General features: G+C 46.9%; 1 protein-coding gene across 1 annotated transcript in view; it reads left to right on the top strand.

Moving 5' to 3' along the window:
* Positions 1–3919: 3919 nt before the first annotated feature.
* The window catches only part of nkd2b (NKD inhibitor of WNT signaling pathway 2b), a gene marked incomplete at both ends in the record, with an annotated part of 21954 nt that continues 5618 nt past the window's right edge, over positions 3920–20255 (top strand). The window contains 3 exons of the mRNA XM_084442629.1: positions 3920–3944; positions 4065–4091; positions 4204–4295. Of these exons, the coding sequence (XP_084298755.1) occupies positions 3920–3944; positions 4065–4091; positions 4204–4295 (144 nt within the window). The remainder of the gene's footprint in view (positions 3945–4064; positions 4092–4203; positions 4296–20255) is intronic.

Raw genomic sequence — 20255 nt, 5'->3', positions numbered from 1 at the left:
CAAAACCAAATGCCTGATATCAAAAGTACGATGTTTTATGGGATGCCTAAGAAAGCAGATTCACATCCTAGATGGTTATTTGCAAGTTTACATGAGCAGACCGGTTTTTCCATTCCTCTCTATGTTTTGCATTCTGCAAGTGCTGGTTTGCATATAAGCTGCAGGGCTGGGATAATGATGACTGTTTGCTTTTGATCAACGGTTTAATTCCACTTCAGAGGTGGATCCAGTTGACTATTCCCTGAGAAAAGGACACAGGTAAGTAGCTAACATTCATTCACCAGGTAAGTAGCTAACATTCATTCACCAGGTAAGTAGCTAACATTCATTCAACAGGTAAGTAGCTAACATTCATTCACCAGGTAAGTAGCTAACATTCATTCAACAGGTAAGTAGCTAACATTCATTCAACAGGTAAGTAGCTAACATTCACCAGGTAAGTAGCTAACATTCATTCAACAGGTAAGTAGCTAACATTCGTTCAACAGGTAAGTAGCTAACATTCGTTCAACAGGTAAGTAGCTAACATTCGTTCAACAGGTAAGTAGCTAACATTCATTCAACAGGTAAGTAGCTAACATTCGTTCAACAGGTAAGTAGCAAGCATTCGTTCAACAGGTAAGTAGCTAATATTCATTCAACAGGTAAGTAGCTAACATTCAACAGGTAAGTAGCTAACATTCATTCAGTAGGCCTCTCTATTCTACCTTCACTCAAAGGTCATAGGTTACAGTTTGGTACATTAATGGCACCAACAGCATACAGTTTGACAGCCCCTTGTAAAAGTTAGTTGTCTGTGTTTAGCCACCTCGTAATAAATGAGAGAATGTTTGATACAATGCTGTCGTTCCATGACCGCCCTCCTTCACTGAAACGATTTCCTTTCACACACCAGTTTTATGTTAAATACATTTACAGGCCTCATTTGTCACGGCACTCCCTCATGTCAGAGTCATCATTTAGTGGAGACTAACACCTGCAAACCATCAGTGTTCCTTCTCTCCTCATTTGATTAACGATTAAAAAGTTGTTAAAGGCAGAGAGGAGGAGTGAGGGGTGCAGAAACAGGCATGATAAATAAAACCATAATTGCACTGTCTGGAGGCATTTTTCTCTTGACTGTAGTCTGTCCAAAATCCAGGCAGCTGTTTAAATCTAATCAAGACAGAGAGAGGGGGGAAAAAGCCAAAAGTCTTATTGTTGCAAGGTTTTATCACTGTGCTAAGCGGATAGAAACTTCCAGAAAACTCCAAACAAAACAAACAGTCTGATGTTTATCTTCTCAACTGTTGCTCAGGTATTCTACATCACTGAGAGCACTGGAAGATCTGTACAAGTGCCAATTATGATTCACAAAAGGAGGGAATAGAATAGAGTATACATACTTTAAGATATGCACAATGGAAAGTGGACAGGACAATTCACCTAAGAGGTTCTTGGTTAAAGGATAAGTTCACTTTTTTGGACTCTTCTTGTCTGTCTTACATGAACCTGACACAGAGACTATAATTTCCCTGATAGCTAGGTACAGTTGTTCTGCAGGTCCAATGAGACATTGGAAAAAGTATGAACCATTGGTGTTATACAAATTTACAAATATTATAAATAAATAGTACCAGCTATCTAGTAGTAGAGAGTGAGCTAAAAAGATGTCAAACCAAGAATAGGCCCTAAAGTCCAAAATAGTGAAAACGTAGCCTTCAAGTTGCTCCTGCAAGTACTGTAGGAGCATCATTATTTTCACATCTTGTATACTTGTTACATTGTTTTGGTTTGTGGTTACATCTTGTTATATACTTGTTACATTGGCTTGCGGTTACATGCTCGCATAGCGGAGTGGTTTTTGCTTAGGACTGCTCTCCACAATGCTCAGTCTATAAAGTACACCTAACACAATGTTTGTCTTTATTTTTGTTAAAAATGCTTTAAGTATTTACATGTATAAATACTATAGCTGAGCTGAGTTCAGAGATTGATGGAAGGGGTGCGGGTGGTGAGATTAGAGTGTTGGTGGGTTGGGTGGGGGCATCCTGTTGAGAGCAATAAACAGGCCTAGGCAATGTCCTCATTCAGGATCCAGATGGCCTGAGGGTAGAAGCTCCTTCTGAGCCTCTTTGAGTTGGCCTTGTGGATGCGATACCTTCTCCCTGACCGCACCAGAGAGAAGAGTCCATTATCTGGGTGGCCTGGGTCCTTCACGATTCTCCTGGCCTTGGTCTTGCACCGTCTGGTGTCGGAGTGCTGGAGGTGTGGGAGTGCCCCCAGGGCCAGGAGAATCCCCTTCACCCACACCACAGGCTTTGATAACCTGCTGAGTGTCTCATATCCGTGAAACATGCTGACATGAGCAGGTACAGTAACTGACACTAGCTACCACTGTCGCCATTTTAAAATCCCCTGAAGGGATTTTGTATTGACGGTTTTTGTTCCTACTGTGGAGTACCTTGGTTTCATGTCCCGTCATCCATGTAAACAGCCTGTCAGATGGGATCGAGCTGTGAGAGGGACAGGAGAGATGGAGGAAAGAGGAGCGAGATACTGAAGAGATGTCTGCATAGAGGAATGGCTATAATGAGGTGCAGCAACTGGGATCAAAGAGAGCTGCCATCAATGAGCTATGCAAATGTCTTCTGCTCCCTGTCAAGCCAAGAGAGGGATCTGAGAGAGAGCCTCCCTCCGTCAGAACAAGGGCGGGGGGGGGGTCAGACAGAAAGAGCTCTCATCCAAAACATGTAGCTCTACAGCATGGGCTGAAAAGCCTATGTGTGCGTGCGTATGTGTGTGTGTGTACACACTATGTGTATGTTTGTATGTACAGTATGTGTGTGTGCATACTGTATGACATCAGAGACACAGTACCTCCCTTTCCTTTGATGAATAGGGACATAGATGGTCAGTGCAGTGACATATTGCCACCTTGCCAGACATTACCTCCACACACAAAAACAATGGAAAAGTAGGAGCTATTCCAAGAGGGCATCATGCAGTTCAACATGATTTGATTATGTCACCTTTATGTTTACACATTGAGGAGAGCGTTGCCTTAGCAAATGAATAATCATAACAACATTTGTCTTACTACCATGTCCTGGTTTAACACCTCTCCAAGATAAGCAAACAGTAAAACCTCAGAGTGCTCCTTCTGCCTGCCTAAAGTACGGAATGGCTTCTTCCTGGTTCTGTCTGGATTCCAGACTGTAGCTTCACTTGAGACATAAAACTGGACAACAGCCAGCTGAACTATTGATTATCAATATATAGAGCGGGTTATTTCAATAATGTAATATTTGCATACCTCTCTTCCTCTCTCTTTCTTTCTCTCACTCTGATACATTTGTACATTTTGAGGCTTTGTTCAAGTCAAGTCATTTTTTGCTGTTATTTGTAAATCTAGTCACTATTAGGTCCCCGTGGTATAGGGAGTATTAGTAAGACCAGGAATTAAATGTAATTAATTAACTTTAATTAATGTAATTAATTACTTTAATGGACTAGGAACATAATACTCTATTCAACTAGATATAATTAAATTAATTACTGTGGACTCACAATGTAGGATAGCCTTTTGAAGCTTTTACATGAAACCAACAGGGGACGCAGTTTCAATATGAGTCTGTCTGTAATCCATTCCGTGCTAGTGCCTCTGCTGTGTACCTCGACTACGTCCACTCTGTTGTAGAGGCTTATCAACCCGAGAGTCCGTCTCCTTCTCTGTACATTTCTTTTTCGAGAGAGTATTGCTTCTGTATTACAACAGAAAATATGAGCGCTATTGGTTTTGAATGGCTTTGGACAGACTTGGAGTCTTCTTGTTTTTGCAAAAAAGACACAATGTAGCCTAACTGTTTTGACCCATTAACAGTTATCCATGACGGATTGCTGAGGAACTATAATTAATCAACAGAAAAGTGATTTAAGGATGGGGAAACTACAGTCAAAACATGGTAAGACTATTTCTTTTTAAGGCTTATGAAACAAAACTGTCATTCAGATGATATTTACGGTGTAACTAACGAGTTTCTGGAATATCTATCCTCCCTGTAATTCCATGTGTTGCTGTCCAGCGTGTAAGCGCAGAGAAAATCCCGAAGGTGAGAACAAAGCTCGACCATCAAACATTTGTGGTAATAAATCAGAATAGCTGTTTGGGTGTCGTTAATTCTATTGCCTATTGATGATTTGTCGTTTGTGCCTGAATTCTAGGAGATAGTTTTGTTGTGAATGCGTTCCTCCGGAGAGGGATGGAGGAATGTGAAAGGTACAACGCATCAGATCACAAGCTAAAGAACATTCAGGTAAAACAAATCTAACATATTCGTTCCTTGTTCCTATCTGTTACAGTAATTTTCATAAACAAAAGCAGTATAATGGCGGTCTCAAAGCATAACATTGATTATTATCATTGATATTATAACTTCTAATAATTGGTTATTGATAATATTGTATCTTGATTGACTTAATGAAATTAATTAGGATTATTGGGACTTATTATATATTATAATGTTCTAGCATTGGTATTTGTTATTATCATCCTTGAAAGGTCTAAAAATGTGTCAAATAGGATGGTATAAGTCTGGTTTATTGCATTCAGGGTCAGTTGGGACTGTACCACTCCCTAAGTCCCTCTAATGCCTCTCCAAGAGGACATACAACTCACATACAACTATTAATGCATCTCTTGTTTGGTATAAATATGTGTACATATATGTGTGTACTACAGTTTTTGGATGTGTGGTCTGAGGAGATGGGAAGTATTGCACTTGTTTGTGGACTGGTACGTGGAGTGTGTCAGACAGTTTAAAGTTGTCAGAAGAATGCTGTTATGGTCTCCAATACTCTAACAAAGGAATAAATTGTGTTGCGAAGCCTTTATAAAGACGTGTTGATGTCTGTCTGAAGTCGTGGATTGTTGATGCTTCTGTAATTTCTGGCCATGAGACAACAATGCCCTGGTTATTCCCCAGAACGCTGGATAGGTTATGACAGCCATGAGCCCTGGGAGGAGGTTTGGCAAAGCACCACACTCACACACACGCACGCACACATACACACACACACACGCGTGCACACACAACCACACACACACACACACATGCACACACACACACACACACGCATTACATTACATCAGATGCAAAACTGTTGGTGGAAAGGTAGTCGTCCCTGAGACCGGAGATATAAAGGCTGCTTTCGCGGCTGCTGGCAGCGTCACTAAGGAGCGCGTCTGTTTTCCAATGCCTCCTATTATAGTCCAGCTCCCAGCGGACTGCCCTCAGTGGCATAACATTACATCACTTCAATTAGCATGTCATGTTGAAGGGTGTGAGAGCCCGGAGCCTTCAGACAGACATATATGAGAAGTTCACCCAGAGGTAGTGGCACCGTGGTCGGTGGGTGGCGGTAATACTGAAGGAGTTATGGATTATGCCAGGGTTATTACCCGCCCACTCCCGGCAAATTAAAAAGAGAACTTTCCTCTACTGCAGAGGAATTCTAGCTCTCACTCCCCAAGGGGGAAAGCACCAGGAGCCGGACCTTGGATGTTATTAGTAGGTGGGACCCACTCTCCTTTCAATCAAAGTCCCGACCTTGATTTATTTTGCGTCAGTTGCCGAGTATGTTAAAGCCTCTTTCACACTCCCACCAGAGCTGAGCAAATATCGGGTGTTAAGCTCATCTAGCAGAGACTTGTTTTTCCTGTTTACTTTGAATTTGCTCTGTGTTGGGATTGGGTGGATTTGGTGGACAGGGTGATTAAATGCAATGGGGTCTGCTATTGCACAGCTTGGTTATAGCATACTGAATGATGAATGACTTCCGAGAAGCCTCGGCTCCCTGTAAAGCTCATATCAAACTTGTCTTATCCCTACATGTATCATACGCCTCAAATGACATTTGTGATCTGTTCCATGGGCAGTAGAGGATGGACACCGTCACCATTTATTTGTGGAGTAGATTGAAACAAATAGACGACGGGCCACATCGGCGAAGGAACAGCAAAGCTGAAACCCTGAGAGGATCTTCTTTGGAATTGCTTAATTATATTTCAAAGTTTTGTTTCAAAACCAGTTAAAGCCAAGTTTGGACAACTTGAATATATCTTTCCTCCACCCTCTGATGGATTCAACAGAACCACTGCCATCTTTTGCAGCTATAGTTCTCAGAAGGCTGATGAGCTTCCTGGGACAGTTGGGAGTGCGCATGACTCCTTATTGGGAGAAGCTCGGCCCGACGTGCTGTTGGACTCTCCCCCCTCCCCCCGGCCCATTGTCAGAGAGGGCTAGGGGGAGTGGGATTCCTGAGCTGTCTGGCTTCGACTTCAAAGAGCTGAGCTGGGAGTTATAAAGGGGCTCTGATATCACTGGAGCCTCCGAGCCCCCCCCCCCACCCTCCCCTCCCCTCCCCTATCCCTCCACCCCCCACCCCTCTGTCCCAGAGGATGGGGTGCTGGATGCAGGGCTACAGGGCAATATTGGGAGAGAATGTTGCGTTAGGCTACTAGCTTGGATTATCCATCATTCCTGGAGCGTTTGGATTTTGTTCATCCATTTTTTTTAATAAAAAAAAAATGCAGTCATACATTTGATCTCTCTTTTTAACATGTTCATGCTGTGTTAGCAAGGTGTTAAGATTATAGTTGGTACACTGCCCTGGTCGTGTAAACCTATACCTTCCTTAGTGAGGGGGAGGACAGAGCATGTGATTCAGCAAGATGACTTGGGCCTGCACGCGAAAAAAAAAATAAACCAGATCTTAACACTCGGTTGCAGGTGTTCAAGACAAGTCATACCTGTCTAGGCACCTGGTGTCATGTAGAAATATCACCGCAGGCGAGATCAAAGTGACAGCCAAATTTGAGAGTCAAAATAAGACCAGGGAGTACAGGCGATTCCCCCTCGAAAAAATGACCCCACTCTGTAAATGATGAGTATGGAAAGTGTGTCAGGGCAGCAGTCCACCCCAACCCTGTACTTACCCAGGGCAGTGTGTATTCACCAGCAGGAGAGCTGTGAGAAGGTTCACTGTGCCTCACCTCTGGAAACATCAACAGTCTCCACAGTATGTTTCACACACAGACCGGCTGGTTTTGAACCTGCGTAGAGACATGCTCGGATGCCCAAATAATGACAGGCTAATTCAGCCTTTCAACACCGTCTTTGTCTCAAGCCTCTCAGAGTAAAACCCTATTAAGAGGAAGTGTGTCAACATTCTGGGGCCTGTAACAAAGACCATTATTACTCACCTTGAAATGATAATATCTCTGTCTGAGGGGGACACAGTCACGGATTACTTTCAATATTAAGGATGTGCCAAAAGCTTTGAGACATAAAAGGAATATACAATTCATTGAAAGCTATACAATATCCCCTCTTCACAGTTAAGATGTGGGGTTATTATGGATGATTGAGTGTTTGACCTGTTATTCATCATCATGTTATGGTAAAGAAATTTACACAGGAATGCAAAGGCTTCTTATTCAGATGGAGATTTTATTTATAGCCTTTGAATAAGCCTTTAAATTATTATTTTTTGCTCAAGAAAAGGGATGTTTTATTTGGACCTTCTTGCTTTCGGGCATCTGTGTACATCTTATACTCTAAATGTTAATTTGGAGTTAGGAGTATTTGATTTGGCAAGGGGCAAGGATATCTGGGTAATTTAAGGCTGTGGCACTCGATGACATCTTATTTTCTAGCTGCGCACTGAGCATTCATTTAGCCTCTGTAATCTGCATAGTCCCTCGCTTTTCATTTAGTCAGAATTGTCATGGCTGTCATTCTAAGTGGCATTCTCTTCAGTATCATATTCCCTCGTTTTCTTCTTCGCATCAAGCTCAAGATTGTCTCTTCTCCTGCACTGCCCTTGAGAATGAAAATGGCGTCGTTTGATGTGCTATCAATGGGAGTGCCTTGGAGGAGAGGATGCGAGGAAGGTGCGTTCGTCTGCGTATCCTCTCTGAACGGACTTGAAGGCATTCAGAGAGTTTGTTTCCCCCCCCCCCCCCCCCTCTCTCTCCTTTTTAAAAATTGGCTTCACAAGAAGGCGAGCTGTGAGCCTTCATCTCTGAATGAAAAGCATGTGGCGTGGGTCCAGAACAGCGGGGTCTTTCAGCGCGGCCCCAGCAGACATCTGTTCCTGGTTTGTACAGCAAAATCCTGGAGCAGAAAGAGGGGCTGTGGTGGGAATGGGGGGAGGTGGCAGGGAGGAGGAGGAGACGGAGGAGGGAGGGCTTTTTTTTTCTTGGGGAGATATTTTGGGGGGGGGGGGGTGGAGGTAGAGGGGGAAGGGGCAGATTGGAGAGGCTCATCGGCTTCTTATAAAGCATTGTTTATGGTGCCAGGAAATGACTATACTGATCCTATTATGTAGACTTTTATCAAACGACAAAACATGAAAAGCTAACCTGTCCTTTGGGAGGTCTCTGTGTATTCTTTGACACCATATGTCCAAAGTAAACATGAAGCCTTTTGTTAGTGCTAAGGTCAACACCTGTTTGGCCGGGACACTTGAAGTGTGATGCCGGTATTTCAACATGTGTGTCTGAGTGACAGAGAGAGGGAGAAGAAGGGAGGGAGAGAGAGAGAGAGAGAGAGAGAGTTTTTCATGGCCTGGCCCTGGTGTTTCATGGAAAAATACATTAGAACACTGCAGGCAGATTGAATGTTTATTTATCCGAGGATATTTATACTGTAGGAGGCCCTTTGAAGCTGTTTGCTTACTTTCAGCTTCATCCCCGTTTGAGCACAGCTAAGCAGGGAGGGGGAGGGCTCTGGGCACCAGGAGGAACCAAGGTGCCATCCAGCCTGGCTCCCAGACCTTCCCAAAGCCTGGCCCAACGTTTACCCACAATCAGCACGGTCATCAACACCTGCACAGATGCTGCAGTAACGCTCTGACTAATATGAAGTGGGATTTCTTCTCCAGAGGAAACGACATATGATACAGTATGACTCCTGGAGTGAGGCGTCACTAGTACCTGACTGTATACGTTGTGTTAAATCTTGAAAAGGAATTCAATAGTGGGTGGATGTACTCGATAGAGAGAGAGATGACAAGGCCCCCCCCCCCCCCCCCCACTGCCTTCATGTTGAGCTGTTTTCTGCAGACCTGTGCAATGAAGCTTCTGCCATGAAGCTATCCTCTGATTCAATTAACCCCCCTCCGGCTGTAAGGTTTTTGATTCGGTTTCCAGTCTTAACACCTCATTGTGCTGCACCCACACGTTCAGTCTCATCATGGGGTGATGTTGCTTATCTAAAATCTGATTCAAAAATCAAAAATATTATCTTTTCCGTTTTTGGCTCCCCTTGAATGAAAGTGTTAGTGGTTCTGGCTGTGTGCTGCATGCCCAGTGATCAGCGCGGAGCTCCAGTGACCAGGGAAACCTGACTTCCTCTGGCTGGTTCCTAGAGCGGAGTGGCCCGGGGTAGGGAGGTGGTATCTGGGTGGCTGGCGGGGGGCTGTGGGGGTAGGGGGGGGGGGTGTTGGGGCTGCCCCAGGCAGGGTTAACGCTGCTCAGGCTCAGCCTCTCTGGGCTCTCTGACTGCCAGAGGAAAGAAAATACCTGGAGCTGGAGCCCCAGTGCTTAGCGCTGACATTTTTGGCTAAGTCTGCTGGATCCAAGTCTGTGTTTGATCTTATGCGTCTCCCAGCCAAGCAAAACACCGGGAGACTCAAAGGTTATTACATTTTAGTGTGTAAGGTATGTTTCCACATAAACCCCTGTTCCCTCGTAGAAAGCTTTAGTTCTTTTCCAAGTGGACTTCATTTTGCAAACCTTAAAGCAGCCAAGGGAATATTTTATTTTTTCAGTTATGGTTGTTATTGGTGTTATTATATGGTGTCATTATAGCCACTCTTAATTGAATATAGTTTTGTTCAGTCATTTCAAGGGTGTGTATGTTGTGTGTTTGAAACCAAACAGCATCCCTTAAAGTAATTCGGATTAAAAGGTCTGATATTGTATATTTGACAATATATTCTTGACTTGACTTGACTTATTTGCTGTGATGAAAGGTGACGGATAATCAGAGTGAAATTGCATTACAGTTACATTGTTACTCTTTGAATCCTACTGCACCAATAGAGACTTGAGGTATTAAGGTTAGACCGCCATACAGTATTCTATACTCCTCTATGTGCTGATGTAATGTGCATCAATCCCAGGTAGGTTAGATGACACCCCTCTTTGTATGTGTGTGTGTGTGTGTGTGTGTGTGTGTGTGTGTGTGTGTGTGTGTGTGTGTGTGTGTGTGTTTTAGCGTGCGCGTGCGTGTGTGTTATCCCTGTATGAAAAGCCCTCCGAGTCACTCCCTTGAATGCTTTAGAAACTTCATCCTCTCTCCACATTCCAGGGCTTGACGTCCCGCTAGGTCTTGAGCTGGAGAGTGCAGCCCCTCAGACACCCAAAACTCCGGCTTCCTGTCTGCACACAAAACAAACAGTGGTCCAGGAAGCAGAGAGAGCCCATGGCCCGGTTGTAACATTGTGTTGATGCAACTCTGCTGAAGACAGTAGGCCTTGGCCCCACTGGGGCTGAAATACTATACCTCTCAACTGAGCCTTAACTATAGAGCAAGCATCCTACTTGTAGCCTGTGATGCTAATGCATGGATAATACTTCACAAGTCCCCTGAGGTTAGGGCTATTACATGAGTTTTAGCTAGAGAATTCCCTACAAAGTCCTCGAGGGGTGTAGCACCGGTTCGTTTGATGGTTGAGGTAGTCTTGAAACAGAATGCAGTTTTGCTTTAGGTGTATTTCCTCAATAGTGTCGTGTGCGTATGTCTGTCCTGTCCTCGAACACAACCAACCCCCGCCCTCCCAAAAAAGCCCGGCACAGTTCAGTGTCTTTTTGTCTGCTCTGAGTTAAGCTCTCTGGTGGACCCCAAGCCTGCACATGTGAAGGTATCGCTATTATTCAGCTCATAAAACGCCACAGTCCCATCTGAAAGTGGTTAGCTGTCGAAACGTACTAGCAGCTTCAAAGGCGGGGAGCTGGGCTGTGCAGACAGAGCAGGCCTGCCCCCCCCCCCCCCCCCCCCTGCACATCCCATTCCTCTCAGATGGGGAATAGCTGCTAACTCGCTTGTGTTGCACAAACCTGCTCCCCTCATCAACAGCTAGGGAGTCAGACTCTCGCTGGGCCAAAAGAAGTCTATTCTCGGTTTTTGTCCATGTGTGGGTATTTCAGAGCTGTTGGGCAATATTGAGTCCATTACTCATAATTTGTACGTTTTATTCATGTTTTAGTACTCTGACTCATAAGTGAGTCTACTTTTGCAGAAATACAAATCGTAGCTAATTCCAGGGCTACCGTTTTACATGGATGTCCTCTATAACTTTGTGCTTTTTTTTCTGTGTGACAGAAAGAGAGGGAGTGGATGAAAGAGTCCTGAAAGAGGCCAGTGTTCTCGTTTCCTCTGAAGGCAACGCTCTTTTCTTCACCCCCCCCCCCGCCCGCTTCTCCCCCCGCCCGTCCACTTCAAACGCTGACCTGAGCCTGTGTGCCGTGTAACATGTTTACCTAAAGGCTCATTTCAAATAAACAGCAGGTCTCACTGAGATGCCTGCCCCTGTCACTGGGGCTCTTTCAGAGAAACGCTAATATCTGCCCATGTGAGGCACTTTTGGAGAGAGACCAGACTCGCCTAAATGTGGATTTTATTCAAAGGACCCGTAGAATAGTGGACGTTGTACCACTTGTGCGCCACCGACTTCAGCACTGAATTCTTTATGGCCGTAACAAATTGAGTCAGCTATCGACTAGAAGCAGTACACATTAAGAAAATATATTTTACGCCATTTCACCATTTGACATCGATAGAAAATACGTTTGATAGAAAATACATCTACGACATAAAAAAAAGAGAGAAAATGTTACCCCCATGCAATGAGTCATGAACGTCATGAACGTCATATCATTGCAGTGATATTGGCCTCTTGGTTGTGAGCTTCTGAGGGCCAGCGCCAAGCGCACAGACTGGCGTCCACACTGAGAAACTGTGTGCTCAGACAGGAAACTTCTCACATGCAGCCCAGCTCAGCAGGAGCCTCCACCCCCCCCCCCTCCCCTCCACCCCCCCCCCCCCCACCCTCCAGTGGAGTAACAGCAAAAACAGCCACACCTTCATGTTGATAAGGGCCTGACTGATCCCATCTGCCCAAGAATGCCAGTGTATCACAGCATCTGAACTCCAACCCCCCTACCCCACTCAGCCCTGAGAACCCCTCTGTATCTGTGACACCCGCTTATCTCGTCACTTTCATGGTGCTATTGCACATCATCGTGTCGTACTTTGCTGCGCTGCTCACGCGCACACCCTTCACACGCAGCTTTATCACACACTGAGTGAAGTGCTTTCAAGTGTGCTTCCTCCCCTTGACTCCACAGTCACTTCCTGTTGTAACACACAGAAATCCCTGCATTAGTACGTCACCCTGATTCTCCAAGGATAAGGATACACCTTCCATTACAAGCGGTGGAGACGGGTGCAGTCTTAGTCAGCAAAATCATCTCATGATGAGACTGAAGGAAGCGGCCAGAGTTAAAAAGCAAGTCAGCCATGTTTGAGTGTTTCTTCCTCTCGCAGGCCTGTTTTCCAGTAATCCTCCTGGAGGCCGCAGCCCGCTGTGAGCTCCGCTGCGAGGAGGAGGAGAGGGGGAGGAGGAGGAGGAGGAGAGGAGGAGAGGGAGAGGAGGAGAGGGGAAGAGGAGGAGCAGAGGAGCTGCCCTCTGCACCATAGCCTTTTGATCTTTGCTTGTGCTATGGATGAATTACGTTCCAGAATTTCACACTGGGGAACAGTGTTTCAGACGCACACACACAAGCTGGCCTCTCAGGTCACTGAGGTGCAATCATGGCGGTCTCCGTCTGGGAGGAGCCACCGGAGGTTCGGCTCTGGCTCTCACGCCGGGCTGGGGTTCTGCTGTGTGTTTCTCCCCTGGCCAGAAAATGACCTTTTCAACGTCTACTCCAAGACGCACGGCTCTTGTGTAACTTGTATGCTTACGTTTTTATGGGGTGTTCTTTTTCAAAATATCTTCATATGCTGTGACAACTACAAGACAAGAGTAGAGAGTGATCCAGCGGACAATGAACCTGAGAGCAGTTTCCATTCATGAGACATCCATCATTTTTAGCGTTCTTTCATTTTTTACGTTCTGCGTTTTCCTTTCTTATGATAGTGCCTCTCATCCAATCTCTTCATCCTCACATCTCAACATCACATCATTTTCTCAGGGGAGGCTATGTAATGTTGGCCCACTGGCACCAGTTCATTCGACATATCCAGTGGTCTCACAAACCTGAAGTCTCTTCCACTTCCTGTGCCCAGGGGGGGGTATTTTTAGGAGTCCTCAGGAAGGAGGTCTGAGTTGACCCGGAGACGACCCCCCTGTCCAGTTCCAGACCTGTGAGGAACTTCACAGCTTGGAATTAAGCCTGTTCTTGCACCAGTGTCAAGAATGCTGGCAGTCTCTGAGGCTGGCAGTCCCTTCAGACCAGAGGAGACAGCCACGGCAGACATCGCCAGACAGCAAGAGAGGGAGAGAGGGAGGGAGAGAGAGAGAAAGAAGGAGAGAGAGAGAAGGCGCTGTGTGTGTATAGGGCTGATTCCCATATAGAGCGGCTCATCTCCACATTTATGATATTTGGCTTCTTTTCATTGTAAGAACCAACACCTGCAATTACGTTAAGGCGTGCGGTCTCGCGCTTCAGGGAGCTGGGTTTGGGCTATTAGAACGGTGATCTTACGGGATGTGTTGAGACTGCTGCTCCGCCCCCGTGGCTCAGCACAGCGTAGCCTACTGAACGTCTCTGTGTTCTGGCTTCGCGTCGCACTGACTGCCCTGTCAGATTCCCCCTTTGGCCAAATGCTGTAGTAGTACAGTAGAACAGCACCCCCCCCCCCCCCACACACACACACACACTCCCCTCTCTCTCTCTCCGCCCCGTATGTCTCCCAGATGGATGTGTTGTAAGGCTTCATGCTACATTACCGGGTGATTCGTCACGCCTGTAGCGGTGCCCCTTATCGTTGGCAGTCATGCGGATCTGTCCTTCTCTGCGTGAGCAGCCGCTGCGTCTTCCCGTAGCTGTAGCTGTAGAAGGGCTGCCTGCTTCCCTGCCTGCTCTGGCCTGCCCCTTCCCCCGGCCAAAAACACAGGCAGGGAGAGGCTCGTGCCAAGGCACGCCGGCTGGCACGGCCGCCCGGCTAGCGCAGCGCACACTTATACTCCTCTGAGAGAAATGTTTCCCGACTGGTGCTGCGGTTCAGCGTAAGTCATGCAAGTGGGACGACATGTATGTGCGATATCATATGTCCAGTCAGTGACATACTGCTAATCCTCCTCGCTGGGCCGGCTGGGCGGCCTCCCCTCCCCGGACACTTTGTTTACATTTCTCAGTGGCCCACGGGAGCAGCGTAACTGTTGCAGCTCCAGCAGCCTCCGACCACAGGCCTGCCCAAAATCCGCTGCCGGCTCTGACCTTCAAAGTGACGGACTGAAAAGTCGTTGTACCGAACAGAGGAAGAGGTTCAGGGCAGCGTAGAGGCAGATGATAGTGGCACTACTTTCACAGGCGAGGAGGGTGAAAACCTGACATATCCACGCCCCGAATCAAAAGTCGGGGGAAACCGACACTTTACCGCATTTCAAATTTCATTTCATACAGTGATTGGTTGATCAAATGGTTTTCTCCTCATGGCATCTCGCCATTGTCGAGCGAAACAAGGTTAGAGTGTGGTATAAGTTCTCAGATGACTGGACAGGGGAATATAACTCAACTTTCTGGAACCATCATTGCAGCTGGGTTCGTTTTTATAAATCCCTCTCCGCTGGTCACTTGTCCTAGAGAGGACCTAGCCCACTGTGTCAGGAGGAAAGACTGGTAGGACACCGTAATGGGATTGGAGGCCTGGCTACCTGACCCACAACCTGGCATCCTGGGCTCCTCTGTGTTGTTTAAAGGGCCCGAGGAATGTGGAACAAATCCCCTCAGCTTTATCGGCCTGGCAGAGCTCCCTATTGGCTGGGCTGCCGAGCCGGGGGCCGGCGCGGGAGCTTACAGAATTTCACATGGAGGCCAGAAACAGAGGAACATCCTGTTTGAGTCCAACCGCTTGTCCCACGCCGCCTTTGATGTGCCGTCGCCTGGTATTCTGCCCCTCTCCTCCCATGTTTGCCAGTGTGTGTGTGTGTGTGTGTGTTTAGCCATGTGCACTGTGTGTGTGTGTGTGTGTGTGTTTAGCCATGTGCACTGTGTGTGTGTGTGTGTGTGTGTGTGTTTAGCCATGTGCACTGTGTGTGTGTGTGTGTGTGTGTGTGTGTGTGTGTTTTTTTAGCCATGTGCACTGTGTGTGTGTGTGTGTTTTTAGCCATGTGCACTGTGTGTGTGTGTGTGTGTGTGTGTGTGTTTAGCCATGTGCACTGTGTGTGTGTGTGTGTGTGTGTGTGTGTGTGTGTGTCTGTGTCTTGTGTGGTCTGGCCCTGTGTACAACACTGGCTGTGTAGTGCTGACAGCCTATCTGCAGGTCTGTTTCAGGCACGCATTTGATTCAAAGCCAGAGAAACCCATGTCGCTACTTTTCCTATTTGTCTAGGCCAATAAATGTTTGAGTGTACTTCTGTGCATGGCATTGGTCACATAAACGTCCACCAAGAGAGTATCCTGTAACACCACCAAGCCCTGACAACTGTTTGAACTGAGCTGCAGTGAACTGTGCTCCGTGTCGAGGGCAGAACACAGAGAGACTACGTGAAAGGTTCTTTGGCAGACGACTCTGTTTTTCCAATGTCAACCACAGGATGTCTTGTTCAGGATGTCCACCTGTTTGCGGAATACAAACATGACGTAATACGTCAGATAGGGAATGATTATGATGTCATGTCATCGATCCTCTACTATGCCATTCCAGTCACTGATATGGAACACATCGTCACCTTCTTAAAATAATGTCCGAAGTCATTTTTTGGAGGAAAACTTTTTTTTTTGCTTAAGTCATCTCTTTATGATGCTGGCCACCTCTGGTAAAATTGCTTACATCCTCAATTGAAAAGATCACACTGTTCCTACCCCAGTAGTATAATGGCCTATGTAAACCTATGCATATGTTGACTTTGGCCATTGTATTTTTTGAAAAACATGAAAAAATGACTTAGAACATGATTGCCTAAGACCCTAAGTCATCTCTTCATGATGTTGCCCACTTCTGGTAAAATTTACTACATCCTCAAATGAAAACATCACACTGTTCCTACCCAAGTAGAATAACAGCCTATGTCAACCTACTGTATGCCTATTATGTTGACTTAGGCAGTTGTATTTTTTGTGTTTTTGAAAAACTTGAAAATATGACTTAGGCCATTATTTTCAGAAGGTGACGACATGGGGTCCAAGTTCGTATTGGAGGCCCCCCCGGGGCAGCTGAGAGGAAGGTAGTATCTGACATCAGACTCTCATTAAAGCCTGCTTCAATGAAGAGAGGCTGATTACAGCGCTGGTGACAGACGTGGGGGGGGCAGCTGGTGATACTAATCTTTGATTATGACAGCTAGCAGGTCATAATCAAAGAGGGAGATTAAGGGAAAGGGGGAGGGGGGGGCGGGGGTGGAGTGGGGGGCCCAGAGGGTCCAGGAGATGTTCTGGTCCGATCGAGGGGGCGTGGGGGGACTTCAAACGGCTGGTCGGGGTGCTCTGACGCAGACGCGCGCTCGTCTCTCCGCACAGCTGTTGTTGCGCTGTGACCAAAGGGGCTTCTCCGCGGTCCTTCATGTCCTGCCAAGAGAGAGGCTCTGCCTCTCGTTTGACCTCGGGGTGAGATGTCCCGCGGCACTGACAGGGCCTCTGGGCCGTCTCTGGGCCATGTGGGCCGGGTCCAGATGGCAGGGTGGCATCTAGGTCTGATCTCAGCTCCATTCACAGAGAGACTGTCATCATGGCATAGACCCGACAGGAAGACAAACCCATTGAATGGACAGAGATACATTCTCAGCTGTCCAGGGTGTGGATTGGTAGATGTGAGATTATCATAGCTGAAGCTGTTGGACATGACAGGGTTATCTTAAACGTAGATTAGTACTGAATATCTGTACTAATCCCATGTATCCATTTACTGTACAAGGTACAATACAGAAATAGTGTGTTTTCCTTCATAGACATTAGTCTTTCAAAGCACAGTTGAGTTGCTGTAACCTTTGTGCACACCACTAATTTAGGCTTTGATGCTATTGTACTGACAGCTTGATCTTGTGCTGTATATTAATACTTTTCTTGTAGTATCCCTGACTGTGGTTAGTCCGTTGGCTCTCAGAGCCCTAATCATCCTAACTTGGACCCGTTGTGTTCCATCTAGGCCAGAGAGAGAGGGCCTTGCTGCTCAATCATGGACCAGAGACCAACATATTGTTTTTTTTTCTCTGTTGTTTCTTCTATCAAGAGGCAGGAATTGTGAAACTCCCCCGTTTCCCCCCCAAGCTCCCCTCGTTTTCTTTCAACCACAACCCCTCCTGCTTCTCTTCCCCCTCTCGCTTTCTCCCTCTCCCTTCAACATACTGTAACAACCCACATCTGGTTTTGAGTCAAGGCCAGGTTGGTTTCTTCTGGAAGTAAGGACTTTTATTTCTCAATGGTTCCACTCCCTATCCAGTTTCGGACTGTGGTAATGAGCACTGTGTTTGTTGACAAAATGGCGCTCCTTTCATCACACTGATACTCCTCAGACCTCCTCACACAAGGGCTGTTCTCAAAGCGGAGAAAGCCTCAAGCTTTTCTCCCTCTCTCCGGTCACCGTGATCGGGGGGACAGCAGTAGCCACCAAGCCCTTCCTGTGGCGCCTGTCTGAGTGTCAGTTACAGGTGACGTTGTTTGTGTAGGAACTGGGTACGTCCTGGGGAACTCCTACAGCGCGTCTCTCTTTCTCTGCAGAGGTCCAGGGGGCTGGTCTAGCTTGGACAATTGAGGATCAGTGGAACGTACAGAAGGAATATAAGTTACTTCTAAGACTGGATTGCTAATGTGAAACGTTTTCTCAAAGAGTTTTAAGAGCTTTAAAATAAGACTTTAGCCATCCTTGGTCATTCACCCAACATTTCATTGTTGTTGTTTTGGAATTATACAATCAAAGCCCAGAAATGATCCTGCTATGTGTATGGGGTGTGATCCCTCACACATGCTTGGGCTTGGACACACTTCCAGATCAACTTGCCATATTTCCTCACCCTGTGGCACGGGAGGTAGTGTCACCAGGCATCGTGTTTGCTTCCTCTGTTTTTGACATTTTTCTTCCAAAATCAGATGCGCGCATGGCTGGAAGAATAGACTGAAAAGTGTGTGTGTGTGTGTGTGTGTGTGTGTGTGTGTGTGTGTGTGTATGTGTGTGTGTGTGTGTGTGTGTGTGTGTGTGTGTGTGTGCTTATATTTAGGGCTGTGTAAGGGGAGAGGCAGGAGGCGGGGGGTCGTGAACAAAGATGTGCAGTGTGTTCCAGGGGGAGGATGGGTGGCAGGCAGGCAGGCAGGCAGGCAGGCAGGCAGGCAGGCAGGCAGGCAGGCAGAAAGACTGCTTAAGGATGTCTGATGTCACCTGGTTGGGAGCTATGAAAGCTTCCCCTGGTTACCCTATCCCACATAAAAGTGTGACAGCGGGCTGAGGCTTTAGAGAAGCTTGGCATGAAGCAGGAACAAACATCACGCTTTTCTCCCCCTCTCTCTCTCTCTCTCTCTCTCTCTCTCTCTCTCTCTCTGATAGCGAGGTGTCAGACAGAATCTGTTTATGTGAAACAGTGTCGGCAGACATATCCAATGCACTGTTCTCAGACAGTGTGATAATCTGATATCCCTTTGTTAAAAAACAGTGACCTTTTCGTACTAATGTAAGCCAGCGACTCTTTCCTACTTCTCCCCAAAATCTGATAGTACACCTTTGCTGAATAGCATTGTTCCATGCTGTATGTGTGTGGCTTCAGTCTCAATCTCAAAGTGTTTGCTCACAACGTTCAGGCGCAGTTTCGAGACCAACCCAGTGATCTGATAGTGAAGGAATGAACGCGGTCTGATGCCAGCTTGCCGTTAATTAAACATGTGGCGGTCAGATTTGGTGCTGACACCGTGGGTGATGGGGATGCCATGTGTTAGACTTTAAACTGCAGACTGTGGTCAAACAGGCTGCTCTCTCATTAGCTCTCCCATTGGATGTAATGAGCAGGGAGGGAGGGCTGTCCTTTCTCCGAGACGTCATGTGCTCAAAGCCCCCTCCCCTTTCCCCCTCCCACACACACACACGCACACACACACACACACAAAGCAAGCCATCTCATGATGTCTGAGATTCTCAGGGCGAAGGAGGTTGGGCCGTGTCCTCATCACGGTTCACTATTCTTATTATAGCGGCTTTAATTGAGTCTTAATCTGAGACTATCGTACACCCCCTGAGATTATAGGATGAAACGCACTGATGATGTGTCTCTTTTGAAGCCGTCCTCGGCGAAGCTGTCTGCCTGTCCGGGATCTCAGCCTCGATCTTCCACACCGCTCCTCATTAAGCCACTGAGATTCACAAAGAAAAGATAAAAGCATCCAGCTAGAAAGAAAATAAAAAACTATGCTACAGAAACCTGTAAAAAAAAGAGAAAAAGATGGAGGTTGTATGTGTGTGTGCGTACGTGCGTGTGAACGCCTTTTCCTGATTAAAGACAGCTGCTTGTTTGGGGCCCAGGGAGAGGTGCTGCTTGCCTCCACCTCTCCCAGAGGCCTTCCAGTGTCGATTAGAAACCTCCGTGATCTCCACGTCCTCCATGGAGAGCCTTCTGGGTTACCCTGGACCAACCTGGAGATCAGCTACTCCCCACCTCCTCTCTCTCTCTCTCTTTCTCTCTCTCTCCCTTCTCTGTCCCTTATCTCTCTCTCCCCCTTGTTCTTTTCTGCTCTGTTCCATCTCTTCCTCTTTTCCCCTCTCTCCTCCTCACTCCATTCATCCTTCCTTTCTCCCATCCCCTCTCCTCCTCTCCCCCTCCTCCGCCAGTCTTCCCATCTCTCCTCCTGTCTTCTGCGAGTGTCTCTGGCGGCCCGTGCTGCGGGGCGGTCCGAGGTCGGGCCGACCCTGACCCACGGCCGGACCCCCACAGCGTTCAAGGTCAGGGCCAGATTACAGGCTGGGGTCGCATCCTCTGAACTGAGGAGTAATCGCGGCCCCAGAGATTGATAAATAGCACCACGGACCCCTCCACTGTCATTACCCCGGGAAGGAGGGGAGGGG

This window comes from Borostomias antarcticus, assembly GCF_949987555.1.
Source record: "Borostomias antarcticus genome assembly, chromosome: 8".
Lineage (NCBI taxonomy): Eukaryota > Metazoa > Chordata > Actinopteri > Stomiiformes > Stomiidae > Borostomias > Borostomias antarcticus.
The sequence above is the reverse complement of the archived record's forward strand: the minus strand, read 5'-3'. Positions and strand labels throughout refer to the sequence as shown.